Source organism: Heterodontus francisci, chromosome 22 (genome assembly GCF_036365525.1).
Source record: "Heterodontus francisci isolate sHetFra1 chromosome 22, sHetFra1.hap1, whole genome shotgun sequence".
NCBI classification, from domain to species: Eukaryota; Metazoa; Chordata; class Chondrichthyes; order Heterodontiformes; family Heterodontidae; genus Heterodontus; species Heterodontus francisci.
Window position 1 is genome coordinate 51265849 of NC_090392.1, and position 22141 is coordinate 51287989.

General features: G+C 43.5%; 1 protein-coding gene across 2 annotated transcripts in view; it reads left to right on the forward strand.

Annotated features, from left to right (window-relative positions):
• slc37a2 (solute carrier family 37 member 2) overlaps window positions 1-12527 on the forward strand; it is a 57912-nt gene extending 45385 nt beyond the window's left edge. For both annotated transcript variants that reach the window (XM_068053832.1, XM_068053833.1), the window contains 6 exons: window positions 420-468; window positions 2984-3057; window positions 3269-3347; window positions 5272-5363; window positions 6398-6462; window positions 12147-12527. In XM_068053832.1, the coding sequence (XP_067909933.1) occupies window positions 420-468; window positions 2984-3057; window positions 3269-3347; window positions 5272-5363; window positions 6398-6462; window positions 12147-12162 (375 nt within the window). In that variant the 3' untranslated portion in view covers window positions 12163-12527. The remainder of the gene's footprint in view (window positions 1-419; window positions 469-2983; window positions 3058-3268; window positions 3348-5271; window positions 5364-6397; window positions 6463-12146) is intronic.
• The last annotated feature ends 9614 nt before the right edge of the window (window positions 12528-22141 follow it).

The window sequence follows — 22141 nt, forward strand, 5'->3', positions numbered from 1 at the left end:
TTAAAAACTCAGCAAATGGTAGAAAGAATCTGACTAAAGACAGGTTTGCTGGATGTTGGGAAGAGCAAAGATTGCTTAAATTTGTGTGATCTGAGAGATTGAGGTGGGGCAGATGATCAAAATTCTACTTCTGTGCTCCTGGAACATACTGGAAATGTGTATTACCCAAGCAGTAACCTGTGATTTTTCTATCATTAATTCTAATGGATGGGAAGTGATGGGCTTGAGCTGTGCAGATTATGATGTTTGCCTGTGACATGCACACACTAAGCACCAACCTGCAATTTGTAACCCATGATTTTCAATAGCAGTCTCACCAGCTCCAGTCCTGTATGCTTGTAATAGAATAAAGATCTTTAAAAGGTCATATGAACCTTTTTTTTTAACAACTGTGGTGACGTCTTCTCTCTCCTTTTCAGCTGTTCCTTTATAACTACATTGGGAAAAATGGATTTGCCACAGTTATAGGTAAGTCACTTGGTGTGTTGGTCACACTTTTTGGGTCATGTGAAATCGTTTTTGCTTCACGTTTCTTTTTTGTCCCCCTCAGTTTGAGAGCTGGTAGCTTGAGAAATAGAATGTTCCTAATACTTCTCTTTTCCCCTTAACTCTCCTGATCAGGCCAACTCACCATGGGGTGCAGGCCATCCCCCAGCACCTCCATTCTCCAAGCATAAGCCAAGGAGCAACAAGTCCAGAAAAGTGCTGCTTTGTGCCCCACAAGGAAACCTTTATCAGCATATGCTTATTCCTTTCTCCCTCATGGGCTTATCTAGTTTCCCTTTTAAATGGAACTATGCTACTTGCCTCAACCACTGCTTGTAGTAGCGAGTTCCACTTTCTAGGAAAAGGAGTTTCTCCTGAATTCCTTTATTCGACATATCACTGACTTCCCCACTGTCACTGGTCATCTACATCCCACCCCCCCCCCCCCCCGATTTCTTGCCTGCATGGTTGGGACCAATTCCATGGATCCAGGCCTCCTGCCATTTTTGCCTGACTCCTGTCTGGCGGACTCTGCTTATTGACATGGGTGATGGGCCTGATCCATTTCAGATGAGATCCAGGAGTTAAAATGGCCCAGACCTTGTCTAAGCCGAGATGAGCTTGACCTGCCGTCTGCTGCCCTCCTGTTCGCCCTGATTTACAATCAGCTCAAATGTTTAAAAATTCTAGGCTTTCTGTCTACATACACTGTGTGATCCATAAGTCCATTTCATGTGTTAATCCCTCTTTGATGTAAAACAACATGGCATGGGTCCTAATTTTTGTTTCTGCAGGTTGAACTTATGACCCCTTGTCTTACTGTCGCAGATGAACTAGTTCTGCACTTGGTTGTTCTGTTCAATTTGTTTTTGTTTTTTTTTAATGAATTTTGAGCTATCTTTGCCCTCTTTTTGAGGCTGAAGAATGCAAGTTCCTACAATCTATCCTGATGACGCAACCCTCTGACATTAGGCCAAAAAGTCAGGGGTGAATCTGCCTCTGTCGGGCCTGGAAGCCACGACATGATTTTACGTGGCCCAGGCCCGTAATTGGCTTCGGGTGGGACTTCTGCCCTCCTGAGACAGGAGGTCCCGCCTCCAAGAGCTGCCAGCCAATCAGCGGGCCGGCAGCTCTTCAGTCCCAGCAATGCCACCGGGAGTAGTGGCCACTGCTGGGACTGCACCCAGTGAGAGGAGCAGCGATGGAGAAGGCTCTGGAATAGAGCTAAGCGTGTGGGGCCTCGCTAGGGACAATAACCTGGGCCCAGGCGAGGCAGGCGGGTGTTGGTCAAGGGTGGTTGAGGGGGTAGGGAGAGGAGGTGCTCCAATGAGGGCGGCTTGTGCTGTAGTTGGGGGTGGGGGGGGTGGGTGCTGGTCCTTCCATGGGGCACAGGTTGGGACCCCACCCAGCTCACAAGGAGGCTGCCAGGTTTTACTGGGCAGCTTCCTCAGCTGGCAGAGTGGTGGGAGGAGGCTGTTGAGTGGCAATTAATTGGCCACTTAATGGTCTTAATTGGCCTGGGGTAGGCAGGCCATTTGTCACCTCCCCCGCTGCTCGTAAAATTGCAGTGGGGGTGGGAAGGTGAGGGCTTTCACTCAATTTTATTTATTTATTTTTTCCCCAAGTCTGCTCCCGCGGTGTGTGGGGTAAAATTCCAGCCTAGGGCTCTGCCTTTCTTCCTTCCTTACAACATGCAATCATCCCATGATTTTTGTGTTACGTTATGGTACCCATTCTCCTGTCCTGTATTGAAGTGGTCTTTTATTGAACTCCAGTACTCCTTTTTTTTTCTGATGTAAAGTTGGAATAACCTCTTTATCAGGCAAATGAGAAGTTTGGGAAAGTTTTTTTTAAAAAGTGAGTGCTTTTGAGCATGTGTAGCTGGGGAATTGAGAGAATGGAGATCTGTGCTTCACTTACTGAGTGTCCTTCAGAACTGAGATGCTTTGGCAATAAAAAACTAGAAACAGATTGTAGGGACCAGCGGCCTATTTGGTAATTGGTATCAGCCATGACTCAGCGTATAGCACTTGTACCTCCGAGTCAGAAGACTCTGGATTCATGTCCCACTCTAAGGACCTGAGAATATAATCTAGACTAACGTTTTCCAGTACAGTACTGCGGGAATGCTACTCTGATGGATGTGTTGCCCTTCAGGTGGGAGGTAATTCAAGGCAGTGTCTGCCCTTTCAGGTTTTAACGTAAAAGATCCCATGGCACAATGTCGCAGAGAGCATGAGAGATCTCTCCAGAGTTCTGGCCAGTATCTATCCCTTAATCAACATCACTAAAACAGATTATCTGGCCATTTTATCTCATTGCTGTTTGTGGAAGCTTGCTGTGTGCAAATTGGCTGTCACATTTTTTTATATTACAGCAGTGACTGCATTTCAAAATGACTTCTTTTGTTTTAAGTGCTTTTGGTCATCCTTAGATTATGAAACAAGCGATCTAAATGCAAATTTTTTTTTTAAATGATTTTATCTTTCTCTGATAGGAATGCTGATTTTCTGTGGCGCGCTAGTGAATGGACCATATGCACTGATCACAACAGCAGTAGCAGCAGATCTGGTGAGGAGCCACTGCTCACTGGGAGCGAATGGCGTAATGACGGTTTACATCTGATTAACTCTTGAAATAATGGGCTGAGGTCTCTTGGTTAATTAAGGATACCAACTTTCAAAAGAAAAAAAATTATTTTAAAGAAAATTTGGGCAGTAGTTGTGTATAAGCAGCCAAGGGGACTATCATAAGATGCCTAACTTTGTGACTTTATCGCCAGGGAACTCACAAGTGTCTGAAAGGGAACGCTAAAGCATTATCAACTGTCACAGCAATCATCGATGGGACAGGCTCAGTCGGTGAGTCTGTCACACACCAAGTATTAACATGACTAACTAGTGAATGATATTAATGGGCTACAACTGTAGTCTGTCGATTGCCCAATTAAATTAACAAGGAGTCGACAGTCACTTTTGGTTAATTGAATTAACTGATCATTAAATGGCAGGTTTTAAGTCTTTACTTTTTTAAGGAGCTTTGTTCTTCCAGTATTTAGTGCATTTTCTTATCAATCTAGTCTGTGTACTAGCAGACCTCCCATGACTTTCATAATTTAGAGGATATATTGTTTTATAATTGGGCAATTGTATTATTTTGTTGTTACTTTGACTTTAACAGCCACAAACCTACATTGTTGTAAGTATATACAACTTTTAGACAGTTAAATTGTTCGGTGAGGGAAATTTGCAAATTTGATTGGTCAGGAGGTGAGGGTACAGCCTAAAATGGGCATCTTTTTGTAAAAAAAAAAAAGACTTTGGAAATATAGTAGATACTCAAACTTTTACATAGATGGATAAAGTAACTTGATTAAGCCTAATTAATTGCCAGTGTCAGTGTATGTAGGAATTTAAACTAGCAAATGGGTCTCCTATAGGAGTGTCCTGCTGGTCTGTCAAGATCAGGGGAAAGTAACTGTGCTGAGGCCATGTGAGGACTGCTGGAACCCAGATATAAATGACACCAGGAATGGGAATAGTCTCCCTTCATTACCTGTTGTAACAGTCTTAAGAGTTTGGGACCGTCGACCCAATTCCTAGTGGACATGTGCACAGTACAAAATGCTAATCTCACAGCATGGGTATTGTGGAAAATTGAAGTGTCACTGTAATATAGCAGGGGATGCTCTGTTGTGGCTTGATTTAAGATGCTGAAACTGCACTTTCCATCTCAGATTTGCACTTTGTCACCCCAGCCTCAATTATTCCAATGCTTTGCTGGTCAGCCTCCTATCCTTTTCCCTCTATTGCTCACAAAATTATATTGCCTGTATGCTATGTTGCAGAAACTCTGCCATTACCCCTATCCTTGCTGACCTACACTGGAAACTGGTACCCACCAAGACCTCAAATTTAGAATTATCCTTGAGCTTAAATCACTCCTTTTTTATTTTATCTTTCCCAGCGCTACAAACCCTAACCCCAAACTTTCCATTCTTCTGACTCCTGCCTCTTGTGCATCTCCACCCATCCCAACACCCCTCTGCCCTCCTTTGCCCCACCATTTGCAGATGTGTCTTTAGCCATCCTAGTTCCACTGTCTGGAATTCTTTCTCTTCCCCTGCCCTTTTTAATATCCTCTTTTAAAACCCATGTGTGTGACCAAGCTTTTGGTCGCACTCCTAATCTCTGCTCCTTTAAGACATGGCATCTGTTTTCCTTGTGCCTCTTTGAAACACACTGGGGCATTTTTCTACATTTTAAATTCAAGTTGTTGAATCTATAGAATAATAGCCCTTGAGGTACTGTAGAGAGATTTACATTTCATTTAGCCGAGGCCACATCTGACCTCAGACAAAAGCTGATTAGTTTCCATTCTCTGAGCAATGAATTGCCTCACCTTGAATGCAATTCATTCCATTATGACACATGGGCAATTCAGTTGAAAACTGGGCCTTGAGTTTGGTAAAATAGGTTGGCTAAGCAATGAAATTATTCTGTAATCAATAGGGATTTAATGTTATGAAAATTTGGGCTTGTTGGTGAAATGAGAAATTTAAAAATTATTTTCGGCTTTCCTGGCACTGAGGATCATGAATGATTTGATAAGCTCTAGATTTTCCTGAGTGGTGTGTCGATTTTTTTTTTTTTTTTTTTTTTTGTCTTTAAGTAAAGACCCACCTAATTGCTCCTCCTAAATATTTCTAAGGAAGTCACATTCTGAGGTGCAGGCAAGGCTATAGGATGGTTGTATTGATCCTTTTTCTGCTGTGTTCTATTCTAGGTGCTGCATTGGGCCCACTGCTGGCTGGACTCATCACTGACTGGAACAATGTCTTTTACATGTTGATTACATCTGATATCTTGGCCTGTCTGGTATGTTGGTATTCCATAGCCTCGTCCTCAATCAGAAAAACCCTTGCTTTGTATGTGTTTTACCATCCTTTTTCTCAATATACCTCCCTTAAAGGAATAGTTTTTGATTTCAATAACTGTGACAGCACCTTGTGTAAGTGGTCCTTCTTTAAATGTGAGGAGTCAGTGAGTGATACTGGGTTATTGAACCATGGGGTATCACAACTGAGTTGAATTCTGCTCCTAGTCTTGTGCTGTCTCTCACCCCCTCTGGAGAGAGGCAAACAAACTGGAAAGTCATTACATTTTAATGTATAAGATACAAAGTGCATGGTAAAATCTATACTTTAGTGAGTGGTTTGGGTTGCAGTTGATCATGGTGCCATTCCCTTTATTGATGGTATTGTGAAGTTCACTGTGCCACAGACTGGCGGGGTATGGGTTGTGCTTGCAATTCTCTCTTGTCCACATATCTCGGATCCCAGCATTGTCCCACTTTTGGCAAATTGCCATGTAAAGGCCAGCCTTGCACCCAAGAGAGTGATGAGGTGAGTGCTATTTGATGAGCCACCTTCTTACAAGGAGAGGGAAGTACTAGTGGATGTCCTGGGAGTGGATTGGAGCTGCTGTCTGTCCGTGTAAACTGACCAAGGGAGGAAACGAAAGCCTCCTTGTTCTACCCAAAGACCCTTTTTTTTTTTTTGTTTTTTGAGAGATTGAGGGAAATGTGCATGATATTGTTAAATAGGGATAAGGGGAGTCCCTTTCCTCCTGCATTATGGGTTTGACTATTCTATTTTTGCCTTACTAAATTCTCCTGTTCTAATTGCTTTCAGTGAGTAATTGTGCTGCATACACACATTCTGAATATTTTCTTCTCCTCCCACACCTTTCTGTAAATGCTGTGGGTTCACCTGCAGGTGGCTGTAACTCTGAATGCCCAGACCTGCAATCTCTTCAATATAAATACAGTTCAGGTTTTGGGCTTCACTGTGGTTGGGAGTTTTGAGCAGAATGTTTTCATCTGTTTCTTTCTCTTGATTTTTTATTTACAGTTGTTGAGCAGATTAGTGTACAAGGAGATCCGAGGCTGGTGTGGGTACCCAACGAGACAAAGAGGGTAAGAGAACGAAGAGCTCTTGTTGACCTGCTGTGTTGGGGCTGAGAACTAGTGTGTGTGTTGAATTGTAACTTGAATGCTTAAAGGAAATAGTTTATGGCACTGGCTCCACAATTCTAGATTGATTTTTTTTTTTTAACCCCTTTTTTACTACTGAAGGAAAGACTCCAGAAGATAATTTTTATAACCATTGCTTAAAAGGAAACCCTTTTTGTGAAGGAGATCCAGTTAGAACTACTGATGATTCTAACTGTGCTGCTGCTTCTGGTGTTTTGGGCTTGAATACACTGTGTCTCGATGCTATATGTAACTTATAAAATTCTTTTGGGCCTCCTTATCTCGAGAGACAATGGATACGCGCCTGGAGGTGGTCAGTGGTTTGTGAAGCAGCGCCTGGAGTGGCTATAAAGGCCAATTCTGGAGTGACAGGCTCTTCCACAGGTGCTGCAGAGAAATTTGTTTGTTGGGGCTGTTGCACAGTTGGCTCTCCCCTTGCGCCTCTGTCTTTTTTCCTGCCAACTACTAAGTCTCTTCGACTCGCCACAATTTAGCCCTGTCTTTATGGCTGCCCGCCAGCTCTGGCGAATGCTGGCAACTGACTCCCACGACTTGTGATCAATGTCACACGATTTCATGTCGCGTTTGCAGACGTCTTTATAACGGAGACATGGACGGCCGGTGGGTCTGATACCAGTGGCGAGCTCGCTGTACAATGTGTCTTTGGGGATCCTGCCATCTTCCATGCGGCTCACATGGCCAAGCCATCTCAAGCGCCGCTGACTCAGTAGTGTGTATAAGCTGGGGATGTTGGCCGCTTCAAGGACTTCTGTGTTGGAGATATAGTCCTGCCACCTGATGCCAAGTATTCTCCGAAGGCAGCGAAGATGGAATGAATTGAGACGTCGCTCTTGGCTGGCATACGTTGTCCAGGCCTCGCTGCCGTAGAGCAAGGTACTGAGGACACAGGCCTTATAAAATATTTTGCCTTAATCTCCCTATGAAGACTACACGTCCTCACTAGTCTGGATAGCTGAGTTTAAGCTGCACAGACTGGGGCAGGGAGGGTGGGTTGTTTCCTGTCTCTGTCTACGAATTGAGGGGTAATGTGAATCAGTACTGTCGCTCTGGTTGTTTCCTATTTTTGCCAACATGCATTGATTCTTCAGCTTAAAATGAAAACACCGATTTGCAGGCTCCCTCTGCTGTGCAGGAGCAAATTGTGCTTTATTGATGCAATGTAATAAAACTCCCATTTGATAGTAGACCATTCAGCCTCTTGAGCCTGCTACTCCATTCACCTTCCTTTGTTTTTTATCCTTTACCTAACAAATCTATTTGAAATTTTCAGTTGATCCCCAACCTCTCAGCTTTTTGGGGGGAGATAATTTCCACTACCCTTTGTGAAGAAATGCTCCCTGACATCATCCTTGAAAAGCCTAGCTCTAACTTTAATGTTATACCCCTCCTTGTTCTGGATTCCCCACCAGAGGAAATAGGGTAGCTAGTTTCTCACTATCAAATCCTTTTAATCACCTTAAATACCTCAATTAGATAACTCCTTAATCTTCTACACTCAAGGGAATACAAGCTTATTCTGTGCCACCTGGTTGCATAGTTTAACCCTTTTAGCCTGGTACTCAATCATTTTCAAAATAGATTTTTTTGTAGTTTTGCTGTGAGAAATGTTTGAACTGTTTTATGATCCAAAGTGTATTCAGAGTCTAAGTCACTCTGACTGCTGGAGTCGGATTTCACATCCATTGTAGCTGTTTAGGATTTCATTTGATAAGAACTTGTGGCCTGCAAGGTTAAGTTTAGTACAGCTTGGAGTGCACTATGAAGCAACATAAGAGAAATTCAAACAGCAACAACTATGAAAAAGTAACTGGAATTCATAGAACGGTTACAGCACAGAAGGAGTCCTTTGTGTCCGTACTGGCTCTCTGCAAGAGCAACTCACCTAGTCCCACACCTCTGCCATTTTTCCCATAGCCCTGCAATTTTTTTTTCTCTTCAGATAATTGTCCAGTTCACTTTTGAAAGACACAATTGAATCTGCCTCCACCACAATCTCAGGCTGTGCATTCCAGGTCCTAACCACTCGCTGCATTTAAAAAATGTTTCCTCATGTTGCCCTTTGCCAATCACCTTAAATCAGTGCCCTCTGGTTCTCCATTCTTTTGCCAACAGGTACAGTTTCTCTTTATCTACTGTGTGTTGACCCCCTCATGATTTTGAACACCTCTATCAAGTCTCCTCTTAAGCCACTCTTCACAAAGAACAGCCCCAGCTTCTCCAATCTATTCACGTAACTGGTTCCAGGGATAAGGAACTTCATTTCTCTTTGAATCTTTCTGCACCCTCTCTCCATGTCTTCACATTCTTCCTAAGATGGATGCCCAGAAATGGACACAACTTCAGTTGAGGCCAAACCAGTGTTTCTTTTATACAGGTTTATTGTAACTTCCTTGTTTTTGTTCTCTACACCCCTATTTATAAAGCCCCGGATCCCATATGTCGCCTTCTATGATTTGTGTATATATACCCCCACATCCCTCTGTTCCTGCACCCCTTTAGAATTGTACCCTTTAATTTATGTTGACTCTCCATGTTCTTTCTTCCAAAATGAATCACTTCACACTTCTCTGCATTAAATTTCATCTGCTCTTGTCCACCTATTCCACCAGCCTATGTCCTTTTAAAGTTTATTACTATCCTTTTTACAGTTCAATACTTCCAAGGTTTGTCAGTGCAAGTTTTGATCCGCATTGTACACCTAAGTCGAGGTCATTAATTTATTTGTGGAAAAGCAGGGTCCTAACACTGACCCCTGAGGAAACACTATATACCTTCCTCCAGTCTGAAAAACAACCATTCACTACTACTCTGTTTCTTGTTCCTCAGCAAATTTCATATCCATGCGGCTACTGTCCCTTTTATTCCATAGTCTCTAACATTGCTGACTAGCCTATTATGTGGCACTTCATCAAATGCCTTTTTTAAGTGCATATACACCACATCAACCGCAATACCCTCATCAACTTCTCTGTTACCTCATCAAAAAAATTCAAGCAAGTTAGTTAAACAGTATTGGCTCTTAACAAATCTGTGCTGGCTTTCCTCAATTAATCCACATTTGTTCATGTGACCATTCAGGACAAAATTAACTATAATTTCTAAAAGCTTTCCCACCACTGGGGTTAAACTGGCTGGGCTCATCCTTGCACCCTCTCTTGAACAAGGGTTAGCATTTGCAATTCTCCAGTCCTCTGGCATCACCCCTGTATCTAAGGAGGTTTGAACGATTATGACCAGTGCCTCTGCAATTTCCATCCTTACTTCCTTCCATATCTTTGGTTGCATCTCATCTGGTCCTGGTGACTTATCAACTTCAAGTACAGTCAGTCTATCTAAGACCTCTTTGTCAAATTTTAGTCCATCTAGTGTCTCCACTACCTCCTCTTTCACTATGACTTGGGCAGCATCTTCCTTGGGGGAAAAACCAATCTCCTGTCCTCTCCCACTTCCATGCACAAATCCCCTTTTAGGTTCCTAATCAGTCTTGCTTCTTTTTACCACCCTTTACTACTTATGCCTATAGAAGACTTTTGGATTCCCTTTTTTGTTAGCTACCAGTCCTTTATTTCACATGCCCTTTTTTCTCTTCCCTCCATATTCAGCCTGGTTCTCACTTGTATTACTCTTTTTGTCATTCAGGGCGCTCCAGATTTTTGTCCTACTTTTCTCCCCCTCGTGGGGTGGCACAGTGGTTAGCACTGCGGCCTCACAGCTCCAGGGACCCAGGTTCAATTCTGGGTACTGCCTGTGCGGAGTTTGCAAGTTCTCCCTGTGACCGCGTGGGTTTTCGCTGGGTGCTCCGGTTTCCTCCCACTGCCAATGACTTGCAGGTGATAGGTAAATTGGCCATTGTAAATTGCCCCTAGTGTAGGTAGGTGGTAGGGAATATGGGATTACTGTAGGGTTAGTATAAATGGGTGGTTGTTGGTCGGCACAGACTCGGTGGGCCGAAGGGCCTGTTTCAGTGCTGTATCTCTAAATAAATAAATAAATAAATAAATGTACCTTGACTACCCAAACTATCTCTTTAAAGGCAGTCCATTGTTCCATTTACAGTTTACAACCAATCTTTGATTCCAATTGACCTGGGCCAGATCTGTTCTCACTCTCAATCCATTGAAGTTGGCCCTACCATCACCATCACCCAATTAATTAATTTTACCTGGATTGCTCCTTGTCCTTTTCCAAAGCCAACCTAAACCTTATGATACAATGATCACTGTTCCCTAAATGCTCCCCTACTGACACTTGATTCATTTGGCCCATCTCATTCCCCAGAACCAGATCTAGCAATAATTCCTTTTAGACTGGAAATGTACTAACGTAGAAAATTCTCCTGAACATACTGTAGAAACCCTTGCCTCTCTCCGCCTGATAAAATATTTGTATCCCAGTCTATATTTGGAGAATTAAAGTCCCCCATTATAACTCCTCTAATTCTTGCACCTCTCTGTAATTTCCTTGCAAATGTGTTTCTCTCTATCTTTCCCACTAGATGGTGGCCTATAGAATACACCCAGCAATGTAATGGTACTTCTTTCTTTGCTCTAACCAAATAGATTCTGTCCATGCCCCCTCTAGACATTGTCTCTATTTAGCACTGTAATGTTCTCCTTCATCAATACTGCTACCCCTCTTCCTTTTCCTTTTCCATCTTTCCTGAATACCTTGTATCCAAAAATATGTCGTACTCAGTCTTGTCCTTTTTTTTTTGGAGCCAGATCTCTATTAAATCCACAACATCATGGCCACATGGGAATATCTGCAGCTTGCTGACCTTATTTACCATGCTCCACACATTCACAAACATGCACAGTAAACCTAATTCAGACTTTATTACATTCCCTCTTACTCTGACCCCCCCCCCCCCCCCCCCCCACCTAATATCTTACTGTTTCCTATTCTAGTCTTTGCCAATTCTGTAGATTTAAAACCACCCCAATAGCACTAGCAAATCGTCCCGCAAGGACATTGGTCCTAGCTCTGTTCAGGTGCAACCTGTCTGGCTGTCTCAAAGCCTCTGGTCCTCCAGATGGAATGCTGCCTGGAACCCCACACACTTATCTGTTCTTTCAGAAGTGTTGCATTAGAAAAATATGAATCATAACTGCCTCATGGCAAAATACACCATCTAGTGTGGTGCTGAGTCACACACAGCAACAGCCTCAGATTAAATCTTCAGTCTGTGCTGAGCTAGCTGATTTCAGCTAGGACAGCTAATGGGGATACAGCACCCGTGCCCTCGGACTAAGGGTTAGGGAATATGGGTAGTGACTCGTGCTGGAAATTGCTTGTGTCGTTGCTGGGGTTAGACTAGAATCAGGCCTGGCTGTGTTGCTCCCCAGTCCCTGCCTCAGGCAGATAATCTGTCTCTGTTCACCAAAGCAAGGTACCTGAGAACTGACTGTACCAGTGATGCTGTATCCCAGAAAAGAAGGGGACAGGAGGAATATTTTTAGAAGGGAAGAGCAGAGGAAGCAAAGGATGGGAGGTGGGGGAATGCTAAGGGGGATGTTATACACTTATCCGAAATGCTGTACATTTGTAAGTTTAGCACCAAGCTGCACCATATCTCTAACTCTTTCCTCTTTTTTTTTGTGCTGCAGGTATAAGGAGTTCTGACCGAGAACACTGTTCACCTGAGAAGTTCTTAACTGAGACCAGGCGATTCATTTTGTGGGTTAATTCTGTTTTTGCTTCAAAGCTGAGTCCCTGGCTCCATCGATGTGTGGGAGTAAAATAACCAGGCCCAGTACAGGGAGAAGAATAAAGAGTCTCTTTAATCTCCTGCATCCCTCCCAGAGACTGACTAATCACAAAGAGATTAAAGTCAGACCAGCTTTTTGAGACTGTTGGCTAAATTTTAGCCCTCCACTATCGATGAAGATTGTCTGCCTATTTATGGTGAAAAGGATTTAATTGACGGCAGAGTCTGTGTCTGATGTACTGTCTGTACTGTCTTTTATTAAAATATACACTTTGTACAATTTGTTTCACCGTGCAATGTTTCTGATAACTGGCTTCAAACACCAAGCTTTTGATTTTGTTTTCCATTTATTTTTTTCCATATTTATTTAGTGCCTTTTCATTTCTCATCGGTACCCTTTTATGCTGTGGCCTGAACCAGTTTAATTGGCTCTTGGCATGGTTGAGAATCCGAGGTCCTCTTCATCTCTGGGCTGCACTGGATGGAACACTGGTGTATGTTAAAGGACCGTGCTGTCATCACACTGCCATTTCCTAATTAGTCTCCCATCATTATTTATTTCAATAGGAAACTTCAAGGACGTAGACCCCATGGTGGAGCAATACCTCATTTTTTTTTGTCTTTTGATCTGCACTCTCTGGACTAGGAGCTACAGTGACCTTGCTGCACTACCCCCTGACAGCCTGTTGAAGGCTGATCTTAATATTGTCTAAAAATTGAAAGTCAAACAGTTGGCATTAGAGAATGCCACCATCAACAGAAGGACCAATGGTAATACTGTTTTCAACTCTAACAGATTGACTTGTACACAGAGGCAAAGTTATTGTCATACACACAGATCAGCAAGTTGTAGTGATGGTTCTTTCAGGCCTCACCTATCTCCTCACTTTGGGCAGTGACTGTTACCTGCCAATTTGCAACTGAGTCATGCAGACCAAGAAGGTCCCAGGATTGATCCCTGGTCTGGGTGAATTAGTTGATTTCAGTTGGAGTAGAATTAGAGCTGCAAAAATCAGTGAGGGAAGAGAAATCTGGTGGAATCCACAGTCAGTCATTTACAGCACAGAAGGGAGCCAATTGAGTCCATGCTGGCTCTCGATGGAGCTATCCAGTCAGCCCCACTTCCCTGCTTGATCCTATAGCCCCATAAGTCTCTCTGCCTCAAGTGCCCATCCAACTTCCTCTTGAAATCATTGATTGTCTCTGCTTCCAACACCTTTTGTGGGCAGAGTGTTCCAGGTCATTACCACCCACTGTATTTAAATAAATAAATAAATAAATAAAATTCTTCCTCACATTCCCCCTGCATCTCTTGCCCAAAACCTACAATCTGTGTCCCCTGGTCCTTGTAACATTAGTTAATAGAAACTCTTTTTCCTTGTCTAACTTATCTAAGCCTGTCATAAGCTTGTACACTTGTATTAAATGTCCCCCTCAATCTCCTTTGTTCTAATGAGAGCAACCCCAGATTTTCCAACCTAACCTTGTAACTAAAATTCCCCCATCCCTCAAACCATTCTGGTAAATCTCTGCTGGACCCTCACATCCTTCCTGAAGTGTGGTGACTAGAACTGACTGCAGTACTCCAGTTGGGGCCTCCAGTGCACAGGACTGGAGGCGTTAGCTGAGTAGCCATCAGCTGAGGAAAAGATCTTGTTTTCATATAATGCCTACTGACGCACACTGTCTAGACTCAGCTGATGAATGGTTACTTGAGTGAGGTACTGCCCAGCAGGCCTGAAGCTCTACCCCAGCAAGAGTCAACACGTTGACACACAATTAATTCAGTGTTACACTGGGAGAAAAGATCTTCCCTACCTCAGCAGTTGGATGTGATGGCCCAGCACTGGTGGATGGAGAGAGGAAGCCACAGCTGCAATTTCATAATATTTGCCTTCTCAGCAGTAAAATGGATCATGTACCAGTCCTTTCTCTGCTATGAGTCCCTTCACCTTATGAAAGAAAAGCTTGCTTGCATTTATAATGGTGATTTTCACAACTTCAAGAAATCCTACAGTGCTTTACAGGCAATGGGGTAATGCTATAGTCCTACATCACAACAGTGATGACACTGTAAAAGTACACAAAATTAGGAGTACACTAACAACTAATAGATTCAGACAATCCGCTTTGTAATTAAATTCATTGGCTGCAAATTTTAGCTGCATTGAATCTGCTAATAAATCAGTATGCAATTTATGTTACGGTATAACATTCCTCTGTATCTTAACACATTGTGTGCTATTGAGACATCCAGGAAATTGCTCACGCAGCTTTATGGAACTTTATATCCCTGTAGCTGGTGGGGAACAATAATCTGATGTATTTTAGCGTCCAAATCACTTTAAGCCTGAATGTCACTTTCAGAATGTCTGTGGCTTGTGCAGCCCTGCTCCAGATCCATTTTGTTAAACTCTTGTGCTAATCGCCTCTAACCTGGCTAGTTCTCTCTCTCCCTCTGTCCCAAGCTCAGGCAGTGGAATTGAGCCTCTATCAAGTATGTCCCTGGGAAAATCAAAGATGCCATGAGGATGGGATCAGGCTTGGCTTCGATGTCCTCATGGACTAGTATGGAATGAAGGCAATACTGATCAGGGTGGGCACCGAGCAGACACATTGCAGCTTTTAAGGGAAAAGCAAGCTATAGGGAGAGAGCAGGTTAGGGCAATTAGTTTTGGATTGTTGTACCCAAGAGCTGGCACAGGCATGATGGGCTGAATGACCTCCTGTTGCTTTCCAGTAGGGCTGTCTGGGTATTCATGGGTCAGGGCTGCAGTCTGCTGTGAGCCTTTCATGATCTTGGAGTATCCCAAAGTCTATCACAATCAATGAATTACATTTGAAGTGTAGTCATCATTGCAATGTTGGGAAATGCAGGAGCCAATTTGTGTACAGCAATGTCCCACAATGGGGTAAAAAATGATGTGTTTTAGTGATGTTGGTTGAGGGATAAATATTGACTGGAACACATGGGAGAATGCTCCTCCTCTTATAGTGACATGGGATCTTTTACAACCATCTGAGTTTTACATCTCATCTGAAAGGCATTTGCCTATTTCTCAGGTTGCTAATGCTACCAGATATTGGTGTGTCCTGGTTAGCATCAATGAAGCAACCGCACTGAAAACAGGTCTATCAAAACCTCCAGGCCTAGGAAATTCAAACAGGTCAAACCAGCAAACAAGTAAGAAAATGCAAATTGGATTAAGCTGATCAGGTTTGAAGGATCAGATTGAGGAACAGAGTTTAAGGAGTCTGTGGCCCTAGGACTGCACTATTCCAGTTGATGTGGAATCAAACTTCTTATTTCACATGGTGTTGAATATATGGACCAGACGGATGGTGAGGAATATATGAAGCAAGCAGTGACTTGGTAAACAGTACAAATGATCACTATCGGCCTGAGCACTGTAATAAAAGCCAGGTATGCTACAACCCTCCAGTTTCCTGTAACCAAATGGCTCATTTTCATAGAATCACAAAATTGCTACAGTGCCGAAGGAGGACATTCAGCCCATCATGTCCGCACCGGCTCTCTGAAAGGGCAATTCACTCAGTTCCATTTCCCTCCCTGCCCCCCCAACCCTTCGCCACGTAACCCTGCACATCCTGCCTTTTCTTAAAACCATCTAATTCCCTTTTGATTACTTCAATTGAACCTGCCTCCACCACACTCTCAGGCACTGCATTCTAGACCTCAACCACTCTCTGCATGAAAAAATTTCTCCTTATGTCACTTTTGCTTGCCATGCCAAATATTTCAAATCTGTACCCTTTCGTTCTCGATCCTTTCACAAGTGGAAACAGTTTCTTTCTGTCTACTCTGTCCAGACCTCTCATGATTTTGAATGCCTTTATCAAATCACCTCTCAGCCTTCTCTTTGCATATTAATTAAAACTTCCCCTCCTTTTTTTAAAAAAAAGTTCCAGTCGTAAAAACTGTTAAAATTTTTTAAGATTCAATTTTGAAATGTTAACAGGAAAGGTTTAATGAATGTTTATAAAGTAATATCTGCTCGCTTGTTTGCTGTGCGTCAGCTTCCACAGAACTGCTGTGCAAACAGGAAACGACAATCGACATTTTCAACCGGCTCTTATCACTCTTGTAGGAAGCTGCTGTAATGTTTCACCTGCTGTCTGATAACTAACTATGTGCATTTCAGTTATTGGTTTCCCAATCCTGATCAGCCCTGCTGGTTTTGTGTCATTTATAATCTCTGCATCAAAAAAAACTTGCCACCAATTGAGAAAACTTTAGTTCTGCAAGTGTGTTTAGTTCTACCTACATCAATTTGGGTGTTGAAAAATGCTTTTCTTGCTCACGTTCTTCAGGGTCTCTGCCTCACACCTCACACCTTGCAACTCTGAATCCTGCAAGACCACATTGTAACTGTCACACTCGTGGATTAAATTCAACAGGTTTGCTTTTCCCTCTTTTTACAAAGTACAGTGAAGCTACAGTGTCCTCTGAATTAACATTATGGAGTGAGTGACGATGATGTTCAAAAGGCTAACACCCTATGTCAAGTGCTATGACAACCTTGTGTTTGTTGTCGGAAAACCATTTAACTGTTCCCTTTCATTTGGTTGGGTGGAAAGAAACGTCCCATGGTTAAAGCAATCTATCTACCTGCCAAGCTTTGAATTCCATTTTGTAACCAATCTCTGAATTCACATTGCCACTCAGACATTCCTATTGCTTTGGTGGTCAACAAGCAAGTTTTGCAAAGTATGAAAGCACCAATCATTTGTAGACTTACCCGTGACCATGGTATTGGTCTTGTTTAAATCTGCAATGTTATACTACTTCACTGTAGGCTATTGGCTTTGTGTCTGCAACTATGGAAATGCCCAAATCGTGCTTGTTTCATGCTAATGCTAGGTGTTTCAGCTGCTTAAATTCATACAACATCAGACCCCCTCCATGAAGCTTCAGTACCAGCTGGTCTCTCAGCGGTTTCTCTGTTTATCCTGAGATTTGCCAGCATTTGTTTGGGGAATTCAAAGTGCAAAGCAAAATCTCTGACTCACTCTGGAGGGTAGATGAGTAACGCAGTGCTGCTTTGAAGCCTCATTGTTATTTACTTTGAGGTTTGCAACTACATTTTTAATACTGCCGATGCAGTTCTCCATTGGAACCACAGTGGGCACTGCCGAACTGATTACTACTGATTTGCATCAGCAAACATAAGATGGATAGTTGGTAGAGGTAAGTATTGAGGGATGTGAGAATTGGAATACTGAATGGTATTTTCTTATCTTTGGGACTGACCAGACGGTTTCCTGCACATTCCTAAGCTTCCAATAATAATAACACCTGTAGGTTTAATACAGTTGTAAAGGATGTTTAGTTACTGGTTATTGAGCTGTGGAATTCCCTCTCTAATTCTTTCCACCTCGACCTTTCATCCTTTAAGAGTTCCTTAAAATTTACCTCTATGACCAAACTTTTGGTCCCCTGTCCTAATATTTCCTAATGTGGCTCAATGTCAAATTGTTTTACTACATGTATAGGTGCTACATAAATGCAAGTTGTGATGGTAGTATAGGGTCCAAGTTTTTCTCCTATTGACAAGGCTCCTATGCGTAAGGGTACGCTGGCTGTAAAAGACCACCTGCAGTGTACCAGCTGATGCATCTCGCAAATAGCAATCCTCTCTGCTTTCTTTGCAAGGTTGAGCTGATTGCTCTCAATGTCATTGTGCTGTTAAATATGGCATAATGGTCTGCAAAACACACAATGCCTCAGCAGAGAACAGTGTGACATAGAAAATGGAAGATGAAACAAATAGCCAGCTGGAAGAAAAACACCAAACCAAGAGAGAACAAAATGATTGGGCTCTGGATGGAGCAGGCTTGATCTGCATTTTCCTGCCTTGAATTTTATATTCTAAACATGAAAGAAAACAAGGAAGCCATAAGGACAAATTAAGAGTCACGGCGAGTGTCACAGTAGAAGTAGAATAACTTGCATTTATATAGTGCCTTCCATGACTTCCCAGAATCCCAAAGCACTTTACAGCCAATATTATCCTTTTGAAGGGTAGTCACTGTTGTAAGGTAGGAAATGTGGCAGACAATTTGCACATGGCAAGCTCCTACTATCAGCATGCGATAAGGATCAAATAATCTGTTTAAGTGATGTTGATTGAAGGATAGGTATTGGCCAGGACATGAGGGATAATTCCTGTGCTGTTCCAATAGTGACATGGAGTAGAGGCCTGCTACCTGACCTGAACCCGATGGGACCCAACAACATGTGTCGGGTTCGGGCCAGGACAGGCCCATCTTCCGGGGCCAGCTTTCGGGCTCTGGTTGGGTCGGGCCGAGTCCAGATCGAGTCGGGTCGGGTCGGGTCAGGCCGGACACACACAGTAAGTGCTCTGCTGGTATATATTAAAAATAAAAAAACTTACCTGAGCTGGGAGTCCGGGACGAAACTGAGTGCGCAGTGAGTGAGTGACATCTCTATGACGTCTCGTGCATGCACTGCAGCTTCTTGCAGGTTCGATGTCAGCAAGGTAAGTAAACGGATGGTTGGGTCGGACCGAGTAGTGATGGGTTGGGGTTGGGTCGGGCCCGAGGCAAAATCGGAGGGTCTCGGGCTAGGGCCCGCAGTGGTTCAGTCGGGTTCATTTTCCCGACCTAAAGCAGGCCTCTACCATGGAGTCTTTTAATGACCGTCAGAGAAGGCAGATGGGGCCTCAGTTTAATGTCTCATCTTAAAGACATCACCTCACACTGTGCAGTGCTCTCTCGGTATTGCACTGGAGTGTCAGTTTAGATTTTGTGCTCAAGTCTACGTTTAGAGTAACACGCTGCAGACTAGGAGCAATGGGATGGCACGTTTCAGCCCTAAAAGGTGGGAGCGGGTTGTGAGGCTGGTGGAAGAGGAGAGATTACTGCACCAGTGACTTGTAGAAACCTATATTATTGAAACGAAATCATCAGCCACATTATAAATGATAGATTTCTCCAAGCTATTGCTTGGTGACTTCTTTCAAGAATGTTGGGGTGAAATTGCTCCACACCAGCAGAGCGAAACAGTCTCACAGCAAATCGGCAGAATTTTTCACTGCGCCCGGTCTTCTTTCCAGTGAAGTTCACCAAATGATGATTCAAGTGCCTTTTGGAGATTTGCTTCCTGATGTCATTATTGCTCTTACTTGGTTTGAAATTAAAAATCTGGTCAATTGAAAATAAAAATTGGTGCAGTGAAATATCAGCTGCTAATTTGCTATGAGACAGTTTCTTGCACTGCTGATGTGGACCAATTTCACTGCCTTGTCTCTCTTTCTGACACAGAAGGCGGGGGTGCAGTGGAATTGTCATTGGACAATAACCCAGAGACCCAGGGTATTGCTCTGGAGACAGGGGTTCAACTCCACCATGGCAGAAGGTGGAATTTGAATTCAATTAATAAAAATCTGGAATTAAAAGCTAGTCTAATGATGGCCATGAAACCATTGTCGATTGTTGTGAAAACCCATCTGGTTCACGAATGTCCTTTAGGGAAGGAAATCTGCCTTCCTTGCCTGGTCTGGCCTACATATGACTCCAGACCCCCAGCAATGTGGTTGATTCTTAATTACCCTCTGAAATGGACTAGCAAGCCACTCAGTTGTATCGAACTGCTACGAAGTCAATAAGGAATGAAACTGGACAGACCACCCAGCCTACACACCGGAAACGACAACGGCAAACACAGCCCTGTTGACCCTGCAAAGTCCTCCTTACTAACATCTGGGATTTTGTGCCAAAGTTGGGACAACTGTCCCACAGACTAGTCAAGCAACAGCCCGACATAGTCATACTCAGCAAATCATACCTGACAATGTCCCAGACACTGCCGTCACCATCCCCAGATACGTTCTGTCCCACCAGCAGGACAGACCCAGCAGAGGTGGCAGCACGGTGGTATACAGTTGAGAGGGAGTTGCCCTGAGAGTCCTCAACATCGCCTCCAGGCCCCATGAAGTCTCATGGCATCGGATCAAATTTTGGCAAGGAAACCTCCTGCTGATTTCCACCTAGTGCCCCCCTTAGCTGATGAATCAGTACTCCCCCATTTTGAACAGCACTTGGAGGAAGCACTGAGGGTAGCAAGGGCGCAGAATGTACTCTGGGTGGGAGACTTCAATGTCCGTCAGCAGGAGTGGCTCGGTAGCACCACTACTGACTGAGCTGGCCGAGGCCTAAAGGACATAGATGCTCGACTTAGTCTGCAGCAGATGGCGAGGGAACCAACAAGAGGGAAAAATATACTTGACCTCGTCCTCACCAATCTGCCTACTGCAGATGCATCTGTCCATGACAGTATTAGTAGGAGTGACCACTGCACAGTCCTTGTGGAGACAAAGTCCCATCTTCACATTGAGGATACCCTCCATCGTGTTGTGTGGCACTACCACCGTGCAAAATGGGATAGATTTCGAACAGATCTAGCAATGCAAAACTGGGCATCCATGAAGCACTGTGGGCCATCAGCTGCAGCAGAATTGTATTCAATCACAATTTGTAACTTCCAATTAGGAGAGCGAAGAGGGGACATGAAAAAACACTGGCGAGCAAGATAAAGGAAAATCCTAAGGCATTTTATAAGTATATTAAGGGCAAGAGGATAACCAGGGAAAGAGTAGGGCCCATTAGGGACCACAGTGGCAATGTGTGTGTGGAGCTGGAGGAAATAGGTGAGGTTTTAAATGATTACTTTTCACCTGTGTTCACTATAGAGAAGGACAATGTAGGTGTAGAGATCAGGGAAGGGGAGGGGCATTGTGATATACTTGAACATATTAGCATTGAAAAGGAGGAAGTACTAGCTGTTTTAGCAGGCTTAAAAGTGGATAAATCCCCAGGCCCAGATGAGATTTATCCCAGGCTGTTATGTGAGGCAAGGGAGGAGATTGCAGGGGCTCTGACACTAATTTTCAAATCCTCTCTGGCCACAGGAGAGATACCAGAGGATTGGAGGACAGCGAATGTGGTGCCATTATTTAAGAAGGGTAGCAGAGATAAACCAGATAATTACAGACCGGTGAGTCTAACATCAGTGGTTGGGAAACTATTGGAAAAAATTCTGATGGACAGGATTAATCTCCACTTGGAGAGGCAGGGATTAATCGGGGATAGTCAGCATGGCTTTGTCGGGGAGATCGTGTCTAACTAACTTGATTGAATTTTTTCAGGTGGTGACAAAATGTGTAGATGAGGGTAAAGCAGTTGATGTAGTCTACATGGACTTCAGTAAGGCTTTCGATAAGGTTCCGCATGGGAGATTGGTTAAGAAGGTAAGAGCCTATGGGATCCAAGGCAATTTGGCAAAATGGATCCAAAATTGGCTTAGTGGCAGGAGGCAAGGGGTGATGGTCGAGGGTTGTTTTTGCGAGTGGAAGCCTGTGACTAGTGGTGTACCACAGGGATCGGTGCTGGGACCCTTGCTTTGTAGTGTACATTAATGATTTAGACGTGAATATAGGAGATATGATCAGCAAGTTCGCAGATGACACGAAAATTGGTGGTGTCGTAAATAGTGAGGAGGAAAGCCTTAGATTCCAGGACGATATAGATGGGCTGGTAAGATGGGCGGAGCTGTGGCAAATGGAATTTAATCCTGAGAAGTATAAGGTGATGCATTTTGGGAGGACTAACAAGGCAAGGGAATATACAATGGATGGTAGGACCCTAGGAAGTGCAGAGGGTTAGAGGGACCTTGGTGTACTTGTCTATAGATCGTTGAAGGCAGCAGCACAGGTAGATAAGGTGGTTAGGCAAGCATATGGGATACTTGCCTTTATTAGCCGAGGCATAGAATATAAGAGCAGGGAGGTTATGATGGAGCTGTATAAAATGCAAGTTAGGCCACAGCTGGAGTACTGTGTACAGTTCTGGGCA